Consider the following 22,506-nt stretch of genomic DNA (forward strand, 5'->3'; position numbering starts at 1 on the left):
TGAACCTAAAAATTTGTTAAATGTGTGTCGAGGGCGCTGTTATGTGATTCGGACAGGCCGAGCTTTTCCGGAAACTGCCGAGCTGTGACGCCGAGAAGCAGCCGTAGCGACGCTTGTTGGAGTTTAGACAAGCGGAGGGAGCAAAATGGCGGACGAAGATATTACGCTTGATGGAAAACCTCTACAATCGCTCCGCGTCGCGGATTTGAAAGTCGCTCTGGAGCAGAGAAACCTCCCCAAAAGCGGGCAGAAAAACACACTCATAAAGCGACTGAAAGGGGTAAGTTTTCTTCCATGTTATGGACGCCTGTGTCGAGTCTGGCTAAGTTCAGCAGGAGCAGAGAGACGGTGGGGGGGTTAACAGTAGAGGCCGTAACGGTGTGTGGGCTCGGAAGCGGGAATACATAAATCGCTTTGCACGCGCTATTACACATAAACAGCAGGTTTTGTTTTCGGTTAGTTGTAACTGACAGTACAAGGAAACTGCCTACCACCCGAGTTCCTACTTAACGGGTAACTACTCGCAGTACACCGTGTTGCACACAGTTGAACTGTGCACCTGTCAAGTCGAGGCCTAAGCTGAGTGTAAGCAAGCGAGTAGCCGCACATAGTGTACAGTACATGACCGTGCCCGCGCTTTGTGTATGTGTGTGTACTGGAGTTACGGGGGCGCGCTTCGCGATGTAAACACAATTTTCCGAGCGTCACCAACGACTAATTTATGCAATTTTGTCTCAAGTTATTTTTTATGAACACTGTTGTTGTGTTGCACAAGACCTTCAGCCCATAAACAACCACGGGACTTAGGGCCGTAGCGAGGATTTTAGAAATCCTGAGGTCATGAGTCTTAAGCCCCCCCCCATCCCCGCAAGAGAGAAATATTACCACCTAAAATGAAGCCAAAAATATATTTCAAATATATTTCTTTGATTTTTAAACGTTTTATTTACTCAGTTATATGTTTTCCGAAATTAAGATGTAAGTTCTGTTTCAAAGGCCTCTCCATGCAGCCAGAATTGAAGTTCTAATGGGGAAATAATGATTTATTTGTGTAATTATTTATTTAATAATAAATAACTATTGACCTAAAGGTGGTCAAATATTAAATGTATTGAGTGAAAAATATAAAAACATAGGGATAGTGAGGGGACTTGCATGTAACAAAGGTTAAATGCTGGAAATATACATGCATATTCATGCATAACAACTTGCATGTCATATTTCATGCCATAATACAGTGTTATGCTAAAGAAAATGACATACTAGCTGATAAAAATATTCTACTTTATAAAATCGCAGTTACAGTGCCACTGACATATGTTAAATCTCTGTAGTTGGAGACCAGTTCCATCATGATTTGCATTCATTGAAAACACCTGTCTGCATTGGGCCAAGGTGCAACTGAACCAGGTTTTCAGTAGTATGTTAACGAGGTCACACAGGTGGCCCATTAAACACATGCTGGCTTTTAGTCTGTGGAAACAGAGAAACATTTAACTAAAACTGTTAAAACAAAAAGTAGATTTTTTGTAAATAATTTAAGGGTAGATTACTTTTTCAATCTAATTGATAGCGAAATTTAAGCTCATAATTTACATTGGATTTGTCAAAAATGTCAAAAATGCCTGCTAGGATTTTTGTAAGAAAAATACTGTAAAAGTAGGTGGTTGTTTTTCAAGTTTACAAACACTGGTTTGCATACAGTCAAATGACCTTTGTCTTACCTAGTATTAATTTAGTGAAATATCTTTTGTAGTTATGTTAAAGTGTTATGTACAGATTTTGAGCTTGTATTTATTTTTGTAGGGATGACCCATCTACATTAAAATGTATGCAACAACTGTGGCATAGGGATTAAGATGCTGACCAGAGCCACAAAATTCAGTCAGGGAACTTTGTTGCAGCTCTCTCCCTTGTTTTCTGTCATCTCTGTACTCTGTAATAAGGCATATGAATACTAAAACATACAGACATGAAAATAAACATCACAAGCCTAAATAATTTTGATATGGGAATGAAATACTGATGTAGCCTGTAATGTAAAATTATAGTATCTAGTTTGTATTTGTTTTTGTATTTTTAGTATAATGTTTTGTTGTGTAATTTAACCTTTTAAATAATCATCTGTCTCTTTCCTGGCAGGCTCTGATGCTGGAAAACCTACAGAGGTCCTCCTCCTCCCACAGTGGGCTTCAGCCCAACTCTCAGGTATGAGGAGATTTTTTTTAAAGATTAGTTAGTTTGTTAATTCTTTGACAACATATGTGATGGCATTTCTAACTGCTGTTGTACTTTTGTATGTCGTAGATCGGGGAGGAGATGTGTCAGAACAGCTTCATAAAACAGTACCTGGCCAAGCAGCAGGAGCTCCTTCGCCAGAGACTTGAGAGAGAGGCCCAGCAAGAGGAAGATGCAGATGGTATAACATGACACACAATAATAAATCAGACAATAAACACAATCTCTGCTACATGAATAACATGTATGAATGAACACACTCATAAACAGACTACAAAAAGTTCCCATGATGGAATACATATAAATACACATAAATGTGTTTGGAATTTGATTAGTTTGATTTGATTAGTTTTAAGAATCAAACATTACAGAGGAAATATGAAAAAATGTTATTCCCTTGTCGTGTACATGTAACTACATGTGAAACAGTCATATTACCCAGTCACTACTGACCAAGATGATAATGTCTTTAAAATGCTAGCTCAAATTATGTGAGATATCAAAGAAGACCCTACACCGGATATGGTGTAAAAGGAGAGTTAAGAGAAATGGATCTATTTCTTTTTGATTGATTGAAAAGTTGCTCTGTTTTAGGCTCCAGTGGGTGTGAGTCATGACTTAATCCTCACGTTGGTGCTGACCCTTAACCCCTGCCTTCTGTTTTTCTCTGACAGAAAGCCCAGCAGTGCCAGAGGAGGATGAAGAGCACTCAGAGGACAATGACAGCTCTTCCTGTGTCTCTGACAAGGTCAGTAACATCCACATGCTGAATAATCAAAACAGCAAAACTAAGCATTTATGTTTCAAAACAGGATATATAAAGCTGCTACGCAATGATCAGATAATGTTGTGAAAAATCTATTTGTCTCTGATTGATGTACTTCTTATGCCAAATCATAGCTGGTGCTTTTTAAATAAAATAAAATAAAATGTCTATGCTTGTAAATGCCACCAAAAGATAATGCATGAATAGAATAAATGTAGTCATCATGGTTTCTATCAGACTGATGTCATTATTTGTTCCTTGCAGCGTCGCCCCATACCCTCCCAGCCCGCACTAACCAGGGCAGAGGAGAGAGGAGGAGGAGCTTCTGTGGTGGGTCATGGGATGATGGCATACAACCCTGATGTGGGCCCCAGTCCTGCCCTCCACCACCACGAGTCCCCTGAGGCTCCAGCAGCGAGGATGCAGCGAGCCACATTTCATCAAGGACATAAGGAGCCACCAGCCCCCTCTCCCCCCCGCGCTGTAGCCTCCCTGTCAGTGCGTGTCCTGGGTAAGCCTGACCGCCAGGGGCTGCCCCCTGCTGTGCCCCGAGCCCAGGAGAAGGAGGGCACCGCACCCAGTGAACCAGGATCAGCTCATCCTGTCCTCCACCTCAGCCGATCTGCCGGGGTATCAGCGGGGAGTAACATCCATGAGGACAGCGATGAGGATGATGGTGATGATGAGAGTGATGATGATGAGGATTGGGGGCCTGGCCCTGGCACGGCACGACGGGGAAACAGAGTCCCACCCCAGCCACAGCAGATGCCCCCCAGCGCCCCATCAGCAGGTGCAAGATCCAAACGCAAGCTTCAGCCTCCTCAGCACATCCCACCACCACAGGCACACCACACCCCCATGCAGCTGCGCCACCCCACGCCTCCTCCCTCTCCACCTCCCGACCTGTTCCGCCTCCCTGACACTCCCAAGCAGAGCCCACCAGACCTGGATGACCAGGAGGGACGTGGTCCCGAGCCTGCACGTGGCCCAAGGGTGGCGTCTTTCCCACCCCCCAGCATGCAGAGGCAAGACTCTGACTCCAGCTCCCGTTCCAGCAGTCCAGAGCCCCCTGTGAAGGGCAGGCCAGGACCCCTTTCTCTGCTTGTACACAAGATGGAGTCAGAGGGGGCTTTCCATGCAACAGAGCCCATTTCATCTTCGGAAATGTCAGGAGATACAGCTCACTCCACTGCTGGGTCCTCCAGTGAATCTCCTCAGCAAAAGTTGGAGAGAAAGAGGCAACAAGAGTCCAGGGAGATGGAGCAAGAGAGGCAACTAAAGGAGGAGAGGGAGAAAGAACGACAGCAAGAGCAGGAGAGAGAAAAAAGGAAAGCACAAGAGCAGGAGAGAGAGACGAAACGCATGGAAGAAGAGAAGGAAAAAGAGAGAAAACGTCTGGAAGAGGAGGAAAAACACAGTCAGAAAGAGGAGCAAGAAAAAGAGAGAAAACGTCACGAAGAGGAGAAGGAAAAAGAGAGAAAACGCCAGGATGAAGAGAGGAGAAGAGAGGAGAAACGACTAAAGGAGGAGCAGGAGAAGAGACAGCAGACAGCCACCAAAGACAGGGTGGTTGTGACTGAGGCACAAGATTCAGGTTCCTCATCAGATTCTGACTCCAAATCAGACTCTTCTTCACGCTCATCACAATCATCCTCCTCCTCAAGGGATAAGTCCTGCCCTGCCAGGCAACTGAAGGTCAGTGAACTGTTGTAGGTGTTAGTCATTCATTAGGACACTGATAAAGATTTGTGAGGTATAGTAGAGTTCATTTTTTAGTCCCACATTATTGCGGATGATTGGTTAATGTTTGCAGTAAAAAAAAATTTCTTGGTGTGTTTTTTTTAAAAGATCACTTGCCCTTCGTGGCTTGTGTTGACTTGGATTTAAAGCTCAGTCTCTGTGGGCACATTACTATCTGCCTTTCATTGTTGTTACTTTGAATAATATTGCAGAAGGTAAACCAAGGACAAGAGGCAGAGGAAGAGAAAAAGACTAACCTGGTTGAAGGAGCAGAGAAACGATACCTTTCAAAAAGGTCAGTAACCATCGTTAAAATACAGATAACCTTGATAACAAGTGTATTTAATGCTTCCTATTATGTGTGGATGCATGCACCATCTTCTTGCTCTATCATTTTCTCTACTGTGTGCATTGTGTACGCTATTGAATAATGTGATACATTTCTCTAGTGTAATTAGCATCAGCCATTTATATTTGAACAAGCTTCACCAACAAATCTGTGGTTTGTAGGGTAAATGGAATTAACATTTTGTTATGAGTCTTAATAGGTATAAACATTTGAAGCATCCTATAAAATTTAAATCACTGGTACTGGTCGCTGATAAATGTCCTCTAGAGTGCTGAATCTGCTTAATGATTTATGCCAGAGCGTACAGATGCAGGGTTGTATTTATGATTCACCCCTCTGGACATCTCAGCTTGTTTTTGACTTTGGTGGTGTGGCTGATTGTACATCATATTTCAGGATTATCCCTCTCAGTGAAGGTTATAAACTAAAACAGAGATGAAATCACAAAACAACCCTTACACCTTCATGCTGTGTTATTGATGACATTCAGATGTGTTTTTTGTCTTCACCTCTGCATGAAAATATGTTGATAACATGGACTAAATCACAGTATTTTTTGGGGATATTGTGGTTGATGGTTACATTCTCTAGCTATGTGGTCAGGCATATAGTAAACGAGTAACATTGAAACTTTAAAAAACTATAAAACGTATCCATCTTTTGATGTGGCACATCAACTAATGTCAGCTAATGGAGGACATGTTTTTTGTCTTGTGATTATCACTAGATGGAGATCATGGTTTAATCGCATTTATGTAATATTTACAACAGAAAGGACTGTGTTTGCACTGAAGTTAAATAAACTGACCCATATCTTGGATTGTATTAATATCAATTTAGCTTAAAATGTGTAATTTACTTAATATATTTGTGCTTTTATTTTACTTTTTCCAAAAATGATTGATCACACAAGTGATTGCATTAATTTACCATCAATTTTGTTCATGTACGAACAAATTAAGAACACTGATTACAGAGCTGACAGCATGCCTGTAAGATGTTTTAAACCTGAGTCTGTAGTAAACACACCCCAGTGCTTTCTCTCTCTCAGGGCTCCTAATTATAGCAGGTTGTATTTCTTGTCAGGCGTTCAGTGCGACAGCCCCGCAACCGGCGTGACTGCTGCTGCTGCTTTTCACAGGAGAGGGAAAGGGCCCTTTCCGCGTTCCTTCATTGCTTTTCTCTGTTGTTTTTTGTGTAATTCCCTTTTAGTGCTGATTGTAGATTATTTTTCGGTTTAATTTTCGAATGCGCCACATTTGCGCGTCTAAATAGGCTTTTATTTTGAAAATCCTTGACCGGAAAGTAGATTTTTCCACTCTGGTAGACTTGACACAGGTCTCGCTAGCCAACATGGCCGTCATGCATGCATTGCATCCCTGATACCGACGCAGTGTGCGGCTAATCAGCAGTAGAAACAATCGCGACCGGATTTTTTTTTATTTCGCGTCCCCGATTTCAACCCACGCGTGACCGGAATAAACGCCAGCGACAGAGTGTTGTTTTCTGTCCCCGGGGTTTTCTTTTCAAGGCCGGCCATAATGCTGTCCGAAGGCAACAAAAACGGGTAAGAGTGTGCCAGAGGGCGACTCAAGGCTTCAGGTTGCTGGTTGTACTTTTACACCCCTTTTTCAGAAAGCAACGGGGATATATTAGCCGGTCTCAGTCTGTCGTTTCCCACCGTGAGACCGGCTCTTCATTACGCTGCTGGTTTAGCTAGCAGCGCCTTAACGTCTGTTAAATATCATGACATTAGTTCACATTGGCCTGGTTATGAGCGTGTTACATGTTCGCCCATGTGAGGAGGACCGGGGGTGGGGACGTCCTGAGAGTCTTTTGTTGGGTGAAGGAGCAGGGAAGATTTTTTCGGGGGGGAAGGGGGTCTCCTTTCTTTGATCAGTGTCTAAAATAGCGTTTCAAAGAAGTAACACTGATGAATAAATTATGGGCTCAGATTTCATAGTGATGGAGAGAAGCATGTGGACAGTGATTTTAACCCTTTCTTTTTGACCTCAACATTAAGATAAGGGTTTTCTTTATTTCAGAGCATACGTTTTCTTATTCTGAAATGAGAACATCCTTGTTTCGTTGTCCATTAAGGCTCAGTCATGGCTATACTGTACTGCATCTTGTTGTCTAGCCCACAGAGGACTATATTTGTATTTTTGGATTTGTGTGGCAGTAGCTGTTAATGATCTCACTGTTGTCAAGGGAGATCATTAAAGCAGACATCTGTTAGCTGTACAGTCAGTGTGAATGGGTCCTTATGGTGTGATATAATTCTCCCAGCTGGCATCAGTACTCACACACTGGTTCCCAGGGAGCTAACAACATGAGTGGTTTGATCAGTGACAATGTTATGGTCAGTTTTATGAGACCAGTACGTTGATTAGGACGTGATATGAACAATTCTGTTTAGCTACAATGGATAAGAACCTGTGCCTCAGGTCATACTGCACATATGGTAGCTTATTGTCATGTTTTTGGAATAACGCGTTCACGTTATGGTACATTAATTTACAGATTGTGATATTGTTCCTCAGGTTGGAGCTGTGCTTTTCTGTGCTTCCTCCTTCCTCCTTCCAGTCATGTGAATACATAGCTCTTTGAAATGTAGAACCAAGAGGCTTCAGGGCTGTTATTAGAGAAGGAAAAGCCAACCTTCATTATAGACATACAGTTATTCCCTCATTGTGTTTTTTCAGTGATCATTACATCAGTTTGGTATGGCCTTTTCCTCCTTTCCTGATCCTAAGGGGTTGTATTTCCAGTTGACATCTGTCTCCCTTTATAGCCTGCGCAGGTGTGCCTCTGGCCTTGCCAATGAGCCCCACACACACAGGCACTGACATCCACACCTAGGGCAAATGAAGAGAATTGGTGTGGCGTGGAGGAGGGGGAAAATGCTGTCCTCCTGCATACACTTCTGCCAGTGACTAATCTCTAGAGAAAGAGGTTGAACAGGCTCTCCTAACACTGTGGGTTGATTTCAGTAGTACAGAGACTAACATTACAGGTCCTTGCCTTAACGAAACTTTGTCAGTGCTGGTGTTACATATCACAGAGGAAGAGAGAGGCTGAGCTTTGGCTGAGCTGGCCGTGTGAAACTGTGTGCCCCATAATTTGCAAACTAGTGCATCACCTGGTTGAAGAGGTGACTGTTAGCTTTTGAGTCGGAAATTGTCCTCCAGTGGCCACCCTCGTGTTGGAGTCCTGTGCTAGAGCTGTAACAAAGAGTCAATCAACAAAAAATGAATTTGTAGCTGCTTTGATAAATGATTAATCTCTAGAGTCAAATCTCATCCCCTTGCTCCAGATTCTCAAATGCAAAAATTTAGTGATTAGCTCTGTGTTTTGGACTGTTGGACTGATAAAATAAGACATTTTGGGCTTGAGAAAATGTAATAGGCAACACTGGTTTCTAATATTTCATAAACTGAGTAATTGAGAATCAGCAGATGATTCAGTAATGAAAATAACTGTTAATTGCAGTCTTAGTCAGTGCATTGTGTGAGTGGGGAATAGAGGAACTGCTATTTTCAGGTCATTACATGTTTGACGGACTTGATTTATTTATTTATATTTGAAAATGACTCCATTGATGGATTTTTCTGCAGTAACTGATGAAAAAATTGCATGCAAAATGTTGCAGCGATTAGTTTTAGCAGTGAAATTCTGTATCAGTACCAAACATTTCAAAACAAACATTTTTTTCTTATACATCCATTTACTGTGAAATCCAATGCAAAGAGCTATGTACAATAGAAGAGGATGTGCACTATGATGGATGGGAAGGATGCTAGAGGATGTGATCCTCCCACCTACAGGGTGCTGCCTCGGTGCCTGTGTCGTCACATGGAGGCAGCAGAGGAGGCTTTTGATAATGCTGGCAGGGGAAGTTGAGGGGGTAGCTAAAAATATAATGATGACATCTGCTTGGTTTTGCTCTGCTGTAGATAACTGCAATGAAATAAAACGTGAAGAAGCATTTTGCTGTGTGAGGTCTGACTCAGAGTAACCACAGAGCATAGCTTTCATTGGCTCAGTTAGAGTTGTATTTTTTTTTTTCTTTAATGACCTAGCATGGATCAGATGAAGACCACACACATGGAGTCAGCTGCAAGTGTGTGTCCTGGACGATGAGTTAGTTTGAGGAGTGTTTGTGACCCTGGGTGTCAGTTAGCTGGTGAGTTATTTATAGCAGGAATGACCCAGATCACTGGCCTCCAGCACCCTTCCTCTGACTCTTCCAGTGTTTTCCTCTGTCTTGTCCTACACATCGTTTTGTCTCGTCTCACACTAACCCTCACATTGCCCAGTCTGGAGCTGAGCTTGAACGCAGCCTTGTTCATCTTTGTCTGGACTGTCTTCGATTAGAGCTGCAACTAATGACTATTCTCTTTTTTCAGCAATCTGCTGATTGTTTCCTGGACTGATCAAGTAATGGTTGGATCTATAAAATGTCATATAATAGGGAAAGATGTTGATTTTATGTCCTAAAGCTCCAGGTGATGTCATTAAACTGGCTGTTATGTTGAAGATAATCAGTTTATTATCACATAAGACAAAAAAGCAGGATATCCTCACAGTTGAGAATTCTTAAGTACATATGATTTGGTAACATTTGCTTGAAAAATGACTTTAAATGATCAATGATCAGAGTGATTCCACATTACCTCATTATTGGTCAAGTAACTGACTAATCGTTCTCGATCTATCTTCAATATTTCAAGTAGTGAAGCATGTAGAGCAGCCCTGCTCTATGATGACAACTTCATCTCGCAGGATCAACAGAGTCCAGCTAGACCAGTTAGTCTGAGTTTAACTCATTTTCATTTATCTATTGTCCGTTCCTGAAGGTAATCACTTTATATCCATCAACTTAAGATTATGCAGTACCACATAATATTGAAGTGCATGATTAAACAAACTCAGCAGTCGTGATACTGGTATTTCTTACATGTAGTTTATCCTGTTGTCAGTGTGACAGTCACACCCACTCTGCGTGCACATAAGGTGCTGCCAGGTGTTGTCATTATCAGTTCCTTGTAAAAATAAGAGGGTTTTGTAGGTTCAAATTATGTGTCAGTTACAAATGGTGACAAGTGTCCAATATTGGCATTTTTTCAGCTTAAGGAAACTATCGTTTGATCCGTAAGTACAACTCTTTAAAACTTGGAAGCAAGATCAGAGAATGCAGAAAAAAATAACACAGGGACAGGCAAAAATAACAAGCTTATGACCAGGTGAGAAGTGGTAAGGCCAGACACTCTTACTGGCCAGTCACCTGGCACCTAGTCCAAGTCAGACCGGCAGTGATCCTGAGCCAAAGCTTATCTTCTCTCACCCTTCACTCCTCACCCCCAACTGTCTCTTGCTATTGCAGGGAGGTGTCAGAGCCCAGCGCAGCTGCCGTGACAGAGGTGGAACCAGACTCTGAGAGCTCCATGGCCCAGCAGCCGGCCTCTGGAGCTGAACCAGAAAACAATGAGAACCGCCTGGAGGAGGTAAGGTCACTGAGAGGGTCGGGGTTGCCTGGATCTTTGCTCTATCTCCCACTAACCTGCATCTTCATTCACATACAGCATGTGTAGCTGGCAGCGGAAGTTTAGAGAGTCACTCAAAACCAACACAACCCCTGTGTTCAACAATCATCAATGCCTCTGACACTTTATCCTTTTTATTTTGACCCTATGTACAGTCTCCTTCCTTTTAATCTCTTAAATTCACAGCAGATTACTTGATTAGACATTTATACAGACGAGGTTCATAGGAACAAAAAGGGTTTGAGTTGGATTTGGGTCCTGAAGTAAATAGGAATGAACTAGTCCTTTCATCTGTGTTTAATGCAACTAATATTTCATACTAGTTCATTCACTTAGATGATCTCTCACACACTTCAATTGTCTGGCTGGGCCTTGTAGAGGGATGTTAAGTGCTGATGCTCCTTGAATGCAAGTAGTGATGGTAATAGCTTGTTAAATTAGACATCCATGCTGCAGAGAGTGCATGCTCCCCATATCACTGTTCTCCTATGTGTTAGGGAGGTAGTGAGAGAAAGTGAAAACATTAAACCTCAGGGCCCTGACACACCAAGTCAATTATCGATCACTGTTTATTGTCAGTGGATAGTCTTTATGGTGCATCTGGCAGAAGTAGTTCCTCTTAGTGATTTCACCACTGTTGGCCAAGTTTCTCTGTATCTTCTTGCCTCTGCCTTTTGTTCTTGTAACAATACCAGCAAAGAGTAAAGTACAACTATTGGTATTCCAAGCTATAATGACACTGTTAAAATAGTTTGTCTTTTCTCTGTGTTTGCAATAAGAACGAAGAGTATTGATTATTTTTTCCCGTCATGCAGGCATGCACCTCGATCACTAACAGTCTTTGTATCGTCTTTACATTGTACTTGAGTGAAATTTTTCCAAAAGCGATTGCTCAGTCTGCCTGTGTAAGCACATGGTGTGTCAGGGTCTTAAGAGTATTTCACCTTATGCTATCACATGCAGTTTCCCATCTTAAAAAGAAATCAGTTTTTACATACATTTACAACCTAATTATACCACACACATATTTTGTTAGAGTCTTCACAGCCTTCTGCTGTTGAAACCAGGTGAAGAGCAGCATCAGAAGGTGCATACAAGTATACATTACATTGCACATTCTTATCTAGAGTACCTCAATTACATTTACTGATGAGCTTCTAGGATATTGAAGTTATTATCAGCATGTGTCCTTTTTTCACTGTGCTTGTGTGTGTGTGTGTGTTTGTGTTTGAGGTTTTCCCTTGGGTTTGCATGAGTAATGGACCCTGACAGTGTGTGTAGAGATGCATCAGGGCTTGTTTCTGCTGTTTCTTTCACCCTGTTTTCATTCTCCCTGCTCTCTCGCTTCCTCCTTTCATACTGCCTCTCTCTCTTTTATTCGCTGTCTCTCTTTCCCTCTTTGTCCCCTTACTTTCCATCTTTTGCCTTTGTATCCCATCATGATCGCTTCTCTCTCACTATATATATTTATGGTGTGATTGCTGTTTAAAACCCCATTGATTGCTTTGTTATGAAGGTGCCCATGCCTCTTCCATTGCCCCTAATGGTACCTGCTGCGTACTACTACTACCACCACCACCACCAACACCTCCTCCACTCCTCCTCCTACTCCTCCTACAACTCCTGTCCCGCTATGCCCAAGTGCGTCGCTGGTACCTGAATTAGGCCCAGAGTCTGCAACCACATGGCACTGAGTAAAACCTGAGCGTGCAAGGCGTCCCCCGTAGCCCTCCAGTGATGCGCTGAGCCAGCAGGAACTGGAGCTTGCATCAGACCACCATCGACAGCAGTGGCAGCCATGGTAACTGCAGCAGCACACAGTTGTCATGGTAACCCAGCCTCAGGGGTTGGAAGCCTGCTCGCTGATCTGAACCGGACTGGACTGTACTGTACTGTGTGGTGGTGATGAATGATGGGGTAAGGGAAGGGAGTGTGTTTAACACTGTGAATCACCTCTCCCCACCTTTGCCATCTGCCATTTTGAAGATAAGCACAGACTCCAAGTGGCGTCCTCTAACATCCATGCCGCTGTCCTTCAAAAACCAGATACAACCCAGAGAAAAGACATAACTCTTCAGCTCTCCAATTTTATTTTTACCTCCACCTCCAATCCCACGCTGCCCTCTGCCTGTGGGGTGGAGTAATGACTTTGGACTGAGAACTGCTGCAGTAATCCATACAGTGATCAGAGCAGTTATATGATCATGATTGTGGGTTTTAAGCTTTAAAACACACTCCAGTGGAGCAACTAGAGCTGTTTGTGGGATTTTTTAAAATGGAAATCTTTGTGGATAAGACCTGTGTCTGTGGATGTAATATGACACCTAGAACATCGTTATTGGTTGAGCTTGTAAGGCTAACAGTCGTTCTTGGCCTTGATAACCTAATCAACCTTTCAAAGTGGACTATCATCATTCACCTGTGCAAGTAAAATCCTCCACTTTCTGACTGTGCTTGATGTGATCATTCCAAGAGAACTGTTCCCCTGGACTCAGCATTAGCTCCACTGTAGCAGAGACTTTCAAAGGATTGTGGGTGCACGGTGACAATGATCATCCACACCAGGGCTAAGAGAGCTGGACATATCATCCACTGTACCCACACTGTCAGTGAACTCAAGTGTGGATTTTTCACCAGGAAATCAAGATATGCTGCCGCTGATGTGAGCCTGGCAGATGGACAACTGCAGTTGCTGCTGTTATTAATTTATTTATAAATCCATCTCTTCACTACACCCACAACCTGGCCCTTGCATCTCATATGACTTCATGGGAATGCAGAGGCATTCATGCCAGCGATGCCAAAAGCCCTCTCTTTTGACTCCTTTCCTGGATTGTAATTTAACAACATGAAGTGCTCCTGGATTTTTCCACATTTATTACCAATAAGAGACTTAAGACTGACCTTCTTCTAGTGCCGTCAACTTGCAAAACAAACTCGAGTTGTTCAGCAAACATACTGCCTTCTAAAAACAGGACCTCAAATCCTTTGGACTACAAACAAAGGCATCACAGGACAACCTGTTTTCATCACTTTGACATTTCAGATATGCCATGTGTCAGAGAGACTTTCAGGACTGTATATTGGAGCACATGGACACCTTTGACAATTAAAGACAACAAATTCAAGCTTCAAATGGATTCTTTTTACTCATCATATGCACCTTGCAGATCATGGACTCTAACAAAGTATACCTCACCCTGACCCCTGCCAGAATACATCACAAGACAATTTGAAACTCCTGGCTTACCCAAAAGACTGAAACGTGACTCTGTGATCAGCAGTCAATTGAGAAAAGTTCTCCCCAGCCCCAATCAAGAAAAAAGTCCAATCCAGTGATAAGTGCCTGCCTGGTGGCTAACCTGCACACTCAAATCGAGCCCCGCCCTCACTCCTCTGCCTTCTCTGATTGGATCCTTGTTGCCTAGATACAGTACACACTGTCGTGCGGTTGGGTCGTAGTCGAGCCAGTAAGGAATCAGGTGTCAAATGGTACCAGGAAATGACTTGTCATTATTCCTCTATTTAAAATGTATACAAATTTAAATGATTAACTGTTTTAAAAAAAAACATTTTTTCTTTCCTCCTGAACTTTTTTGTAAATATGAGGATTGAATTATTTTCCAAATTTTTCAACTGACATGTACTGCAGTTTTAATTTGATATTTTGACACCAAGCTGAGAAAGCTCACCATGCATTTGAACGCACTGTGGATCTACAGTTGTCTGTTGTTAAATACAGTAAATCTTCAAGGTGAATTTCAACTGCAGTATCGATAGTCGTGCTGACAGATCTGTGAGTCTTCAACACTCAGTTCTCCACCTCTGCTTCACAGAACTCATCATATTGGATTAAACTACATGCCATAATTTTAGCATTATTATTACCATCATAGTCTGAGCACCACACAGAAATAATTCTAGAGCTACTCAGATCTGATATGCTTCCATCACACAATTTGTATCCTGTAAGCCCCATTTGGATAGGATTAATATACAGGGACAGGTGGCTAATAAAATAGTTATGTCCTAAATGTTAATAAAATGTTCTGGACAACATTGTAGCCCCCAGAAAATTACAGGTAGCTGGTTCTGAAATGGGCTTATAGTGATTGAAAGAAACATTTTCAAATCTCTGGATATCTCTGGATCAATTGAAATGAAAGAACGACCAGAAAATTGCCAAAAAAAAAAAAAAAACACAAAATAGTTGGAATAACTGAAATAACTGCTGGGTTAAGGGTTTAAAAATATTCCAAATATATGCACTTCAGATAGGTGTAAAATCACTAACCAGCACAGTAATATTCAGATCACTTGACCTCTGGAGCAAATAAATCCAGTCAGTCTTGCAAGGTGACAGAATCAACTCAAACACACTGTTAGACACTTCTAGTCTCCTTTTCCCCTCTATTCTCAGAGCTCTCTGAAGGACACCACCTTGTAATATCATACGCCATTAAGATATGATCCAGTTTGAGTTTCACACAGGCCTACTCATGTCCTAATGCACATAATGTACTCCCTCTGTCCTTAGAGTCTACCACACACACACACACGCGCTAGGGGAGAACGTAATGATTTATCTCAGTGTCTTTGAGCAGAGGTGGAAGGCGGAAATGTGTCTGGAGTCTCTGTATCGACCAAAAAACCCTCTTCTTAATGTGGTACAATTGGAGCCTCCAGGCCTCTGTTACTTTAACCCCCCGCCCCCCCCTCCTCCACTTTTCCTGTTTCACCTCCTCTCTGTTGATGCCTGTTTGGGTCTAGACTCCTGGTTCTCATCTTGCCCCACACCCCTGGGGTTTCTGTATGTTCTCTCTCTGTCTCCCTCTCCTTCCAGAGCACCACTCCTAAGGCTTTTGCTGCTCGCAAGATATCCTTGACCAGTGAGTATACCAGTAACATGTTTTCCCAACTCCTGGATCTTTCATCCTACATGAGGACTTGGGAAGGAATGAAAAAGAAAATACCCTACCCTTAGTATTCAAAACCCTTGTGCAGAATACAGTTTTTCCAGCTGTAGATTAACGTTTATGATTCAAGCTTTGGGAACATGACTTTCATGCTGAATATGTGGGTGGTCAGTTCAGAGCCACGGTGCTGTAATTGTGCATGAGGTAGACTTCATTTTCATTTTGCTTTATTTTCTATTTATTCATGGATAATTTGATTAACAGTATAAATGTTTAGAAAATGTCTGCCTATGACAAGCTCAAACTAAAGCCTTGTCTTAAATTTCAAATCTGAAAGAAAAACCCTAATTTTAAAAATGATCATGTTTTAGATTTTGTTTACACAATTTGATCAGTTCTATATTTACATGAACTAAGTTAGCAAACACACAAATGTTGTGCAAAAAAGGCGCATTTGTCAAAAATGATACGTGTGGTGATTACTGTGATGAATTACCTGCTGTATGGCACGTGTTTATTTCTGCCAGTTTAATGGATTTGATAATGAATGAACCTCTCAGAGTAGAACAGCAGGAAATAGGACAGTAAGCTCAACTGACATTGGCAGATATATAAATAAATTCACACTTTTCATGGATGGCAATATGGATAGGAAAAAAACAAAATTACTAGAGTGTTATCGTTTCACACCAAAGTGCTCTTGTAGCATAGTGTTGTAGAAACACTTATTCATAAGTGATATTTAAACAAACACAAACTATAATTAATGTGCTGTTTGGTAACACATTGACAGTCACCAAGCTACAGCATCTCCTACTATTTCAATATGCTGCAGCAAGGACCCTGTAGCTTGTGGCCTCAGTCCTGCCTGCTAAACAAGTACACTATTTATCTACTGCATGGTTCCTGATATTTTTCACTACATACTGTACTTCCTTAAGCTCTGTGTGGCAAAAAGTATTCCCCACAAACCATTGTGCACAAAATTGACTAGATTTACTATAGATTTGCTATCAATGGAAACCACAGCAAACATGTAATAACTTGTTAAGTACTGTTTTAAATGAATCACTTTTGAAAAATGGCTGCTGAAATTATTTAATGTCTCAATTCCATCTCTATAAACGTAAATTAGACACTGCTACCCTTGGTAAAACTATTTAGGTTAAAGCATTTACATAGTTATTCTGTTTCTAGGCTATGAGCTTGCTGTGACTTCTGTTCAGCAAAGAGTAAATCATCCATCTTGTGGTGCGTTTTCTCTCTTCTCAATGATAAAGTACATTTTTTTGACTCCTCTGCAGGCAGTAAGACGTCTCCAGCCGCCACAGATGGAGGAGCAGGAGAGCCTGAGATGGGAACCGCAGCAGGGAGGAAGAGGCGGTGGGGCTCCAGCACAGCAGTCACTGCTAAGAAACCATCGATCAGTATCACCACAGACTCACTGAAGGTACTGACACAGCACAATGGATCTGGGATAATGTGGGAAAAAAAATGTGATTTGCAGGGTGGAAATTCAGTCTTAACATGAAGTTTTTGTGACTCTGCAAGTTTATTTGTTGGTTAACTCTGTAAAATAGAAATTATTTTCAACCAATTTGTTCTTGTCCTTCAGTCTTTGATCCCAGACATCAAAGTAAACCAGGAAGCAGTGGTAGAGCTTCACCCAGAGGAGCTGCAACTATCTGGGGACGAGGAGAACCTGGACAGCAGCCGCAGTGACCAAGACAAAGGACTCAAGATCCGACGCACCGTCACACAGGTGAGGAAAGGTCTATCATTACTGTTAGCTGAAATTCATACTAATGCTTAGAGAATCTAACAACATATCCATTTAGATTTATGTGTAATCTGTCTAATTTGAAGAACAGGCAATGTTGCGACATGCTGCTTTTCTGTAAGTCGTTGTCACTGTGTTTTCAACTGTCAAAATACTCTGTTTCTTCCCGTAAATCCTCCCCAGGTCGTCCCAGGTGACAGTCAGGAAAATGGCCAGACAAATGAGGAAGAAGAAGTGGAGAAACCAGAGAGAGAAAAACAGCGCAGGACCTCCAGAGACAAGAGAAAGAACAGTTTTTCTGAGGAAGCTTCAGAAACACAGACATCTGTCAAACTTGATGGAGAAGCAAAGAAAGGTAAACTGGCTCACTGTAAAAGTTATGAGATTTTAATTGCTTTAGATTGTTGGGTACAAATCTCTTTGCTGCCTCTGTTTTCCATCTCCCCTCAGGCAGCACTTCATCTTTCCCTCTTTATTACACACTTTATTTTACCTGTCCCACTTAACGCCTCTCACCTCTTTATCGTCTTTTCCTCAGTTACTCCCAGCGACAGCCTGGTGCGTCGCTCCATCAGTCAGCAGAAGTCTGGCGTGTCCGTCACCATCGACGACCCCGTCCGCACAACTAGGCAGCCCTCGCCACCTCGTGGCAAAGTCTCAAATATCATCCACGTGACCAACCTGGTGGGTTTGTAACTCAGTACATTACAGTACAAGGCACGTAGAAGGCTCAGTGAAACTTGTGTGTGAACCATCCTGGCAAGTCAAAATCAATTCACAAAAAAAGATCCTGTTGTATTCCTGTTTTTTTGGCTGAATTGGAGCCTTGAACTTTCCCCACGAGCTAAAATTATGTGGGGAAAATGGTTATACAGAAAAATCCAAACACACCATACACGTTTTTCGTGAATGAGGCATATTGTGTTGATGCCAGTGGAAACCACGTCACCATCATACCCATAATTAGAGTCAGGAACACGTACCCAGGTATTATGGCTGTAGTCAAGCATCAGCTTAAGTTGGGGGCACAGTGCATGACTAAACAGACTATGACAAGACAAGACATTACACATTTAATGACTAGCATTTGCAGATTTTTTTTTTACTTGCGCCATAGAAGCAAGACTTAAAGTTATACATGGATCAAAGACTGCCAGATTTCTAATGCCACCCAGCCTCACTAATCTCTGGAAAAGAGGATGTCTTACACTACATTAACACAGATTCCAAACAAAGAGAACTAAAAGACTAAAGCTATGGTGTGAGAAACGAAAATGGGTTGGATTAATGTAAAATGTAGATACACCTTTATCACTAGTGGGGTGAAAACATGAAGTCTGGCCTGTGGGTGGCACCAGAGGAAAGACCATGCTGTCACCTAAATTAAAAAAGAGCTTATCTTTTAACTGTGATCAGTATAAGGCATGTCTCAGGTTCACTGTAGCATTAATCTATAGAAAAAGTACAGCCAACACGATGGGAATTCAGTCAGTTTTAGAGATATCATGTCATTAAGTGTTGGACAAGTGGAAATTAGCACCTGTTGGTGGAGCTAGATGAAATATCAGGGGATTAGCAAAGTAATTAGGGCTCTTCCATCGGGGAACATGGACCTGTATCATCTGGATCTGTACCAGATTTCACAGCAATCCATTGAGTAGTTGTCAAGATACTTCACTGTGAATCAACGTGTTGGACTGACCGACATTTTCATCTCTAGAGCCTCGTCTGTAGGTGTAGCATTTCTCTGTTTGCAGCTCAGGTTGCAGGCATCTCCTCCTCATCAGAACATGAAAACTGTTAATCCATTTCAGTTTACAGCACACTGATCTCTGCTGACTGTCCTGCAGTGTCAATATGCCTTCCACTCTGACTCTAATAACTGACAGCTTGTCTTTTCTTATCCCAAAGGTTCGACCCTTCACTCTGGGCCAGCTGAAAGAGCTGCTGAACCGGACAGGCACCATGGTGGAAGACGGGTTCTGGATCGACAAAATCAAGTCTCACTGCTACGTCACAGTGAGTATCAGTAGATGAACCATTTGAAATTGTATTGGGATTTAATGCATGAGATTCATCTGCCAGAACTGGCATATTTGAAGATTATTGTCCTTCTACCAAACCCTGAACTGTTTTAATGATTGGTCTTGTAAGGGTTTTAGAACTGTAAGAGGTGGACTTCCAATAGAACTAGTTTACTGCTGTTCTCCTGGAGGGTGCTTTTGGAAATATATACTTTATATAAGATACCATTAACACTGTCTGCTTTTGAAGGAACACATACTTGAATTCAGACATTAATAGAGGCATTTGTGTGTTTGTTGTCACTTTACCTCATTAATTATCAACTCTGTGTTTACCTCCATCTGGCTCCATCTGTTCCTACAGCAGACTGTTCTTTGCAGTGTATGTTGGTTAAGGTATGATTAACCTTTAAAAAGATTTTGCTGACCGACTTTCTCTTCTCATGTCCTCACAGTACGCTACAACAGAGGAGGCAGTCGCCACCAGGGCTGCCATCCACGGGGTCAAATGGCCTCCGAGCAATCCCAAGGTCCTGAGTGTGGACTTCAGTGAGCAGGATGAGGTAACAGACGCCTTAAATGCCAAAAACTTTACCAGTTTTCTACACACAGCTGTCAGATTTAACTGCACGATTTCTTTGCTGTAGTCGCTGCAGTTTAAAGGTGCAGATTTACATTTCTGATGAGACATTAAGTCTGGATGAGCTGTGTCATTTCAGATGTTTTATGCATCTGTTTCTAAATTCATACATTTAATGTTCCCCACACAATCAAACCTGAACAGCCTGACATTTGTCTCTGTATTTCTGTCCTTTTTTTCTGTAGCTGGACTTTCACAAAGGTGTCCTGAAGCCAGAAAGGGAGGAGGACCACGTTGCCCAGCCAGGTGGTCCTCAGAACCGGCTGCCCCCACTGATGCCTGAGCGAGACAGGGACAGAGAAAGAGAGCGTGACAGGGAAAGGGACAGGGACAGGGAGCGCGAACGAGACCGCGAACGCGACCGTGGAGTGGGAGGAGTGCGGGACCTGTGGGCAGAGCGGGAGAGGGAGATGGAGCGCCGGGAGCGGGCCCGTGGGGAACGGGAATGGGACCGGGACAAGGTCAGAGAATTTGCGAGACCAGAAGAGGAAGGACGACGATCCCGATCCAGAGACCGAGAGCGGAGGAGGAGGGAGAGGGCAAAGAGCAAGGAGAGGAAGACGGATAAGAAGGGTAAGAGAATGAGGAGAAAAATGTGAGGGGGGTAAAGGAAATGCATTCATTAATCCACAACTTTACAGTTGTCTTTTTGTTATGATGTAGTAAATCTGTATTAATCACAAAAACAGTTACAGTTGTTTTCTGTTTAAAACCGAGAACTCACCAATTTCTGTTTTCTCGCTAACAGAGAAAGGAGATGAGCCTCCAGCCAAACTTCTAGACGACTTGTTCCTCAAGACCAAAGCGGCTCCATGTATATACTGGCTTCCCCTCACTGAGGAGCAGGTTGGTCGTACACATTTTTGGCCAGTAATTTGCTTTCTGTCTGAAAGAGTGGTGTGCAAGTTCAAGTTTTGGTTGAAATTTCACTTGGTCCATGTCATTTACCGTGCTTTGTGTGCACCAGGCGGCGCAGAGGCTCCTGGACCGCACCGAGCGGCAAAAGGAGCGAGAGCGAAGACGCAAGGAGCAGCAAGAGGAGGAGGACAAGAAGCGGGAAGAGGAGAAGAAAGAGCGGCTGAAGGGTCGGGAGAAGGACGGCGGCGTAACTGCGAGCGGCGGAGTGGCCGGGCGAGGAGCCGAGGGAGACAGAGAGCGGGACCGCGGCCGAGACAGAGAGGGAGACAAGAAGAGGGACAGCGGTCACCGGCCCAGACGACCCTCTGCAGGCGCTGGCAGCGGACGGCGGTCTCGTAGCCGTAGCAACCCCAGGGACAGACGCCGCTGAGGGGGACGGGCAGCTGCAGGGAAAGCTGAAGAGAGAGAGGGAAGCAGTGTAGCAGAGGACGCGGCAGACAGAAAGTCTTGTGAGGGGGGTTTCCACATGGCGAAGCATTTCTCTTGCTTCAAATTCAGGACTTGTGTCTGCTCCTCACTAACTGCCCCACTGTGCTTTAATTCGTCCACTTTGACGCCAGCGTTGTCTTCCACACACTTCTGCCATTTCCCCCTCTTTAATGTCAATTCACACAGTAAATGTTTGGTTTCTAGTAAAATAACGGTTCAGCTAGTTCCTCTCCTCAGCCCTCTTTTTCTCTTTCTGTCTTCCAGAAGCAAAATTCAGTCCTTTCTTCCCGTAGAGAGCAGCGTTCCTCCTCATCTCCGTGTAGTGTTGTTAATTATCCTCCATTGAAGAAAAGAAGCAGGGAGGGCGGTGGTTTTTTGGCTCGCCTCAGCATTTTGTCCCACTGAGGTTTGGGAGCCCGCCTCTTTATTTTAGTTCTGCGGGTGCACAGTTCCTTCCTCCTCAGAGCCCTGTAATAAAACCAGTCCAAAATAGATCCCTGACCTTCAAATATTTTCTAGGATAAGTTTTAGTGCTCCACTCTTCAGCACTAAGATTTTTTTAATATATACATATATATGACTAGATCTGTCACCGTGAGGAGAGTTATTGTTTTGTTGAACTTTTGCGGATCATGTTTATTTTTTCAGCCTTGGAGGGTTGTTGTGTTACAGCAGGTGATGTACTGAAGTCTCAACACTGTAACCTACAGAAGTAAGATAGGAAGAGATGTGGTATTTCATGTCGTGGTGATGGCAGAAGACATGTAAATGCCCAAGTTTGTCTCTGGTGGATGATTTACAAGGGAGAATGTAAAATTCTAGTCAAGTGGAGGTTTATTTTATTACAATTAGAGGAAGCGGACCTCCCCTGCACTGAAGTCTCCATTTGAAAATCCATCCTCTGACCCTTCAATCATATATATTTAAGAGGAGGTACAAGTAAAGTTTATCTTCTAATAGAGTAATGGTGACAATTTTAATATTTTGGATTTTATGTTTTTAGTTTGGAACAGTTTGATTTCGTTGCTTTTTCTCCTCCTGCAAGTGCTGAATGTACCAAGAATTTAAAAAATGAATAAATTTAAATTGGTTATCAGCCTGTCTGCCTGCTCGGATGCTTTTGCTTATGGTCATTTCTCACAAGGAAGCATCATGACCTG

The 22,506-nt window shown here is 42.7% G+C and overlaps 1 protein-coding gene across 1 annotated transcript; it reads left to right on the plus strand.

Annotated features, from left to right (window-relative positions):
• Positions 1 to 101: 101 nt before the first annotated feature.
• Positions 102 to 22,442, plus strand: acin1b (apoptotic chromatin condensation inducer 1b). The gene is made up of 17 exons (XM_018705127.2): positions 102 to 280; positions 2,143 to 2,208; positions 2,308 to 2,419; positions 2,913 to 2,986; positions 3,269 to 4,699; positions 4,957 to 5,039; positions 10,480 to 10,600; positions 15,483 to 15,528; positions 16,860 to 17,005; positions 17,171 to 17,317; positions 17,519 to 17,690; positions 17,874 to 18,019; positions 19,247 to 19,354; positions 19,815 to 19,922; positions 20,185 to 20,572; positions 20,748 to 20,845; positions 20,967 to 22,442. The coding sequence occupies exons 1-17, from the start codon at positions 146 to 148 to the stop codon at positions 21,285 to 21,287; spliced, it is 3,702 nt and encodes a 1,233-aa protein (XP_018560643.1). The 5' UTR covers positions 102 to 145; the 3' UTR covers positions 21,288 to 22,442.
• Positions 22,443 to 22,506: the final 64 nt, after the last annotated feature.

This window comes from Lates calcarifer, linkage group LG14, assembly GCF_001640805.2.
Source record: "Lates calcarifer isolate ASB-BC8 linkage group LG14, TLL_Latcal_v3, whole genome shotgun sequence".
Lineage (NCBI taxonomy): Eukaryota > Metazoa > Chordata > Actinopteri > Centropomidae > Lates > Lates calcarifer.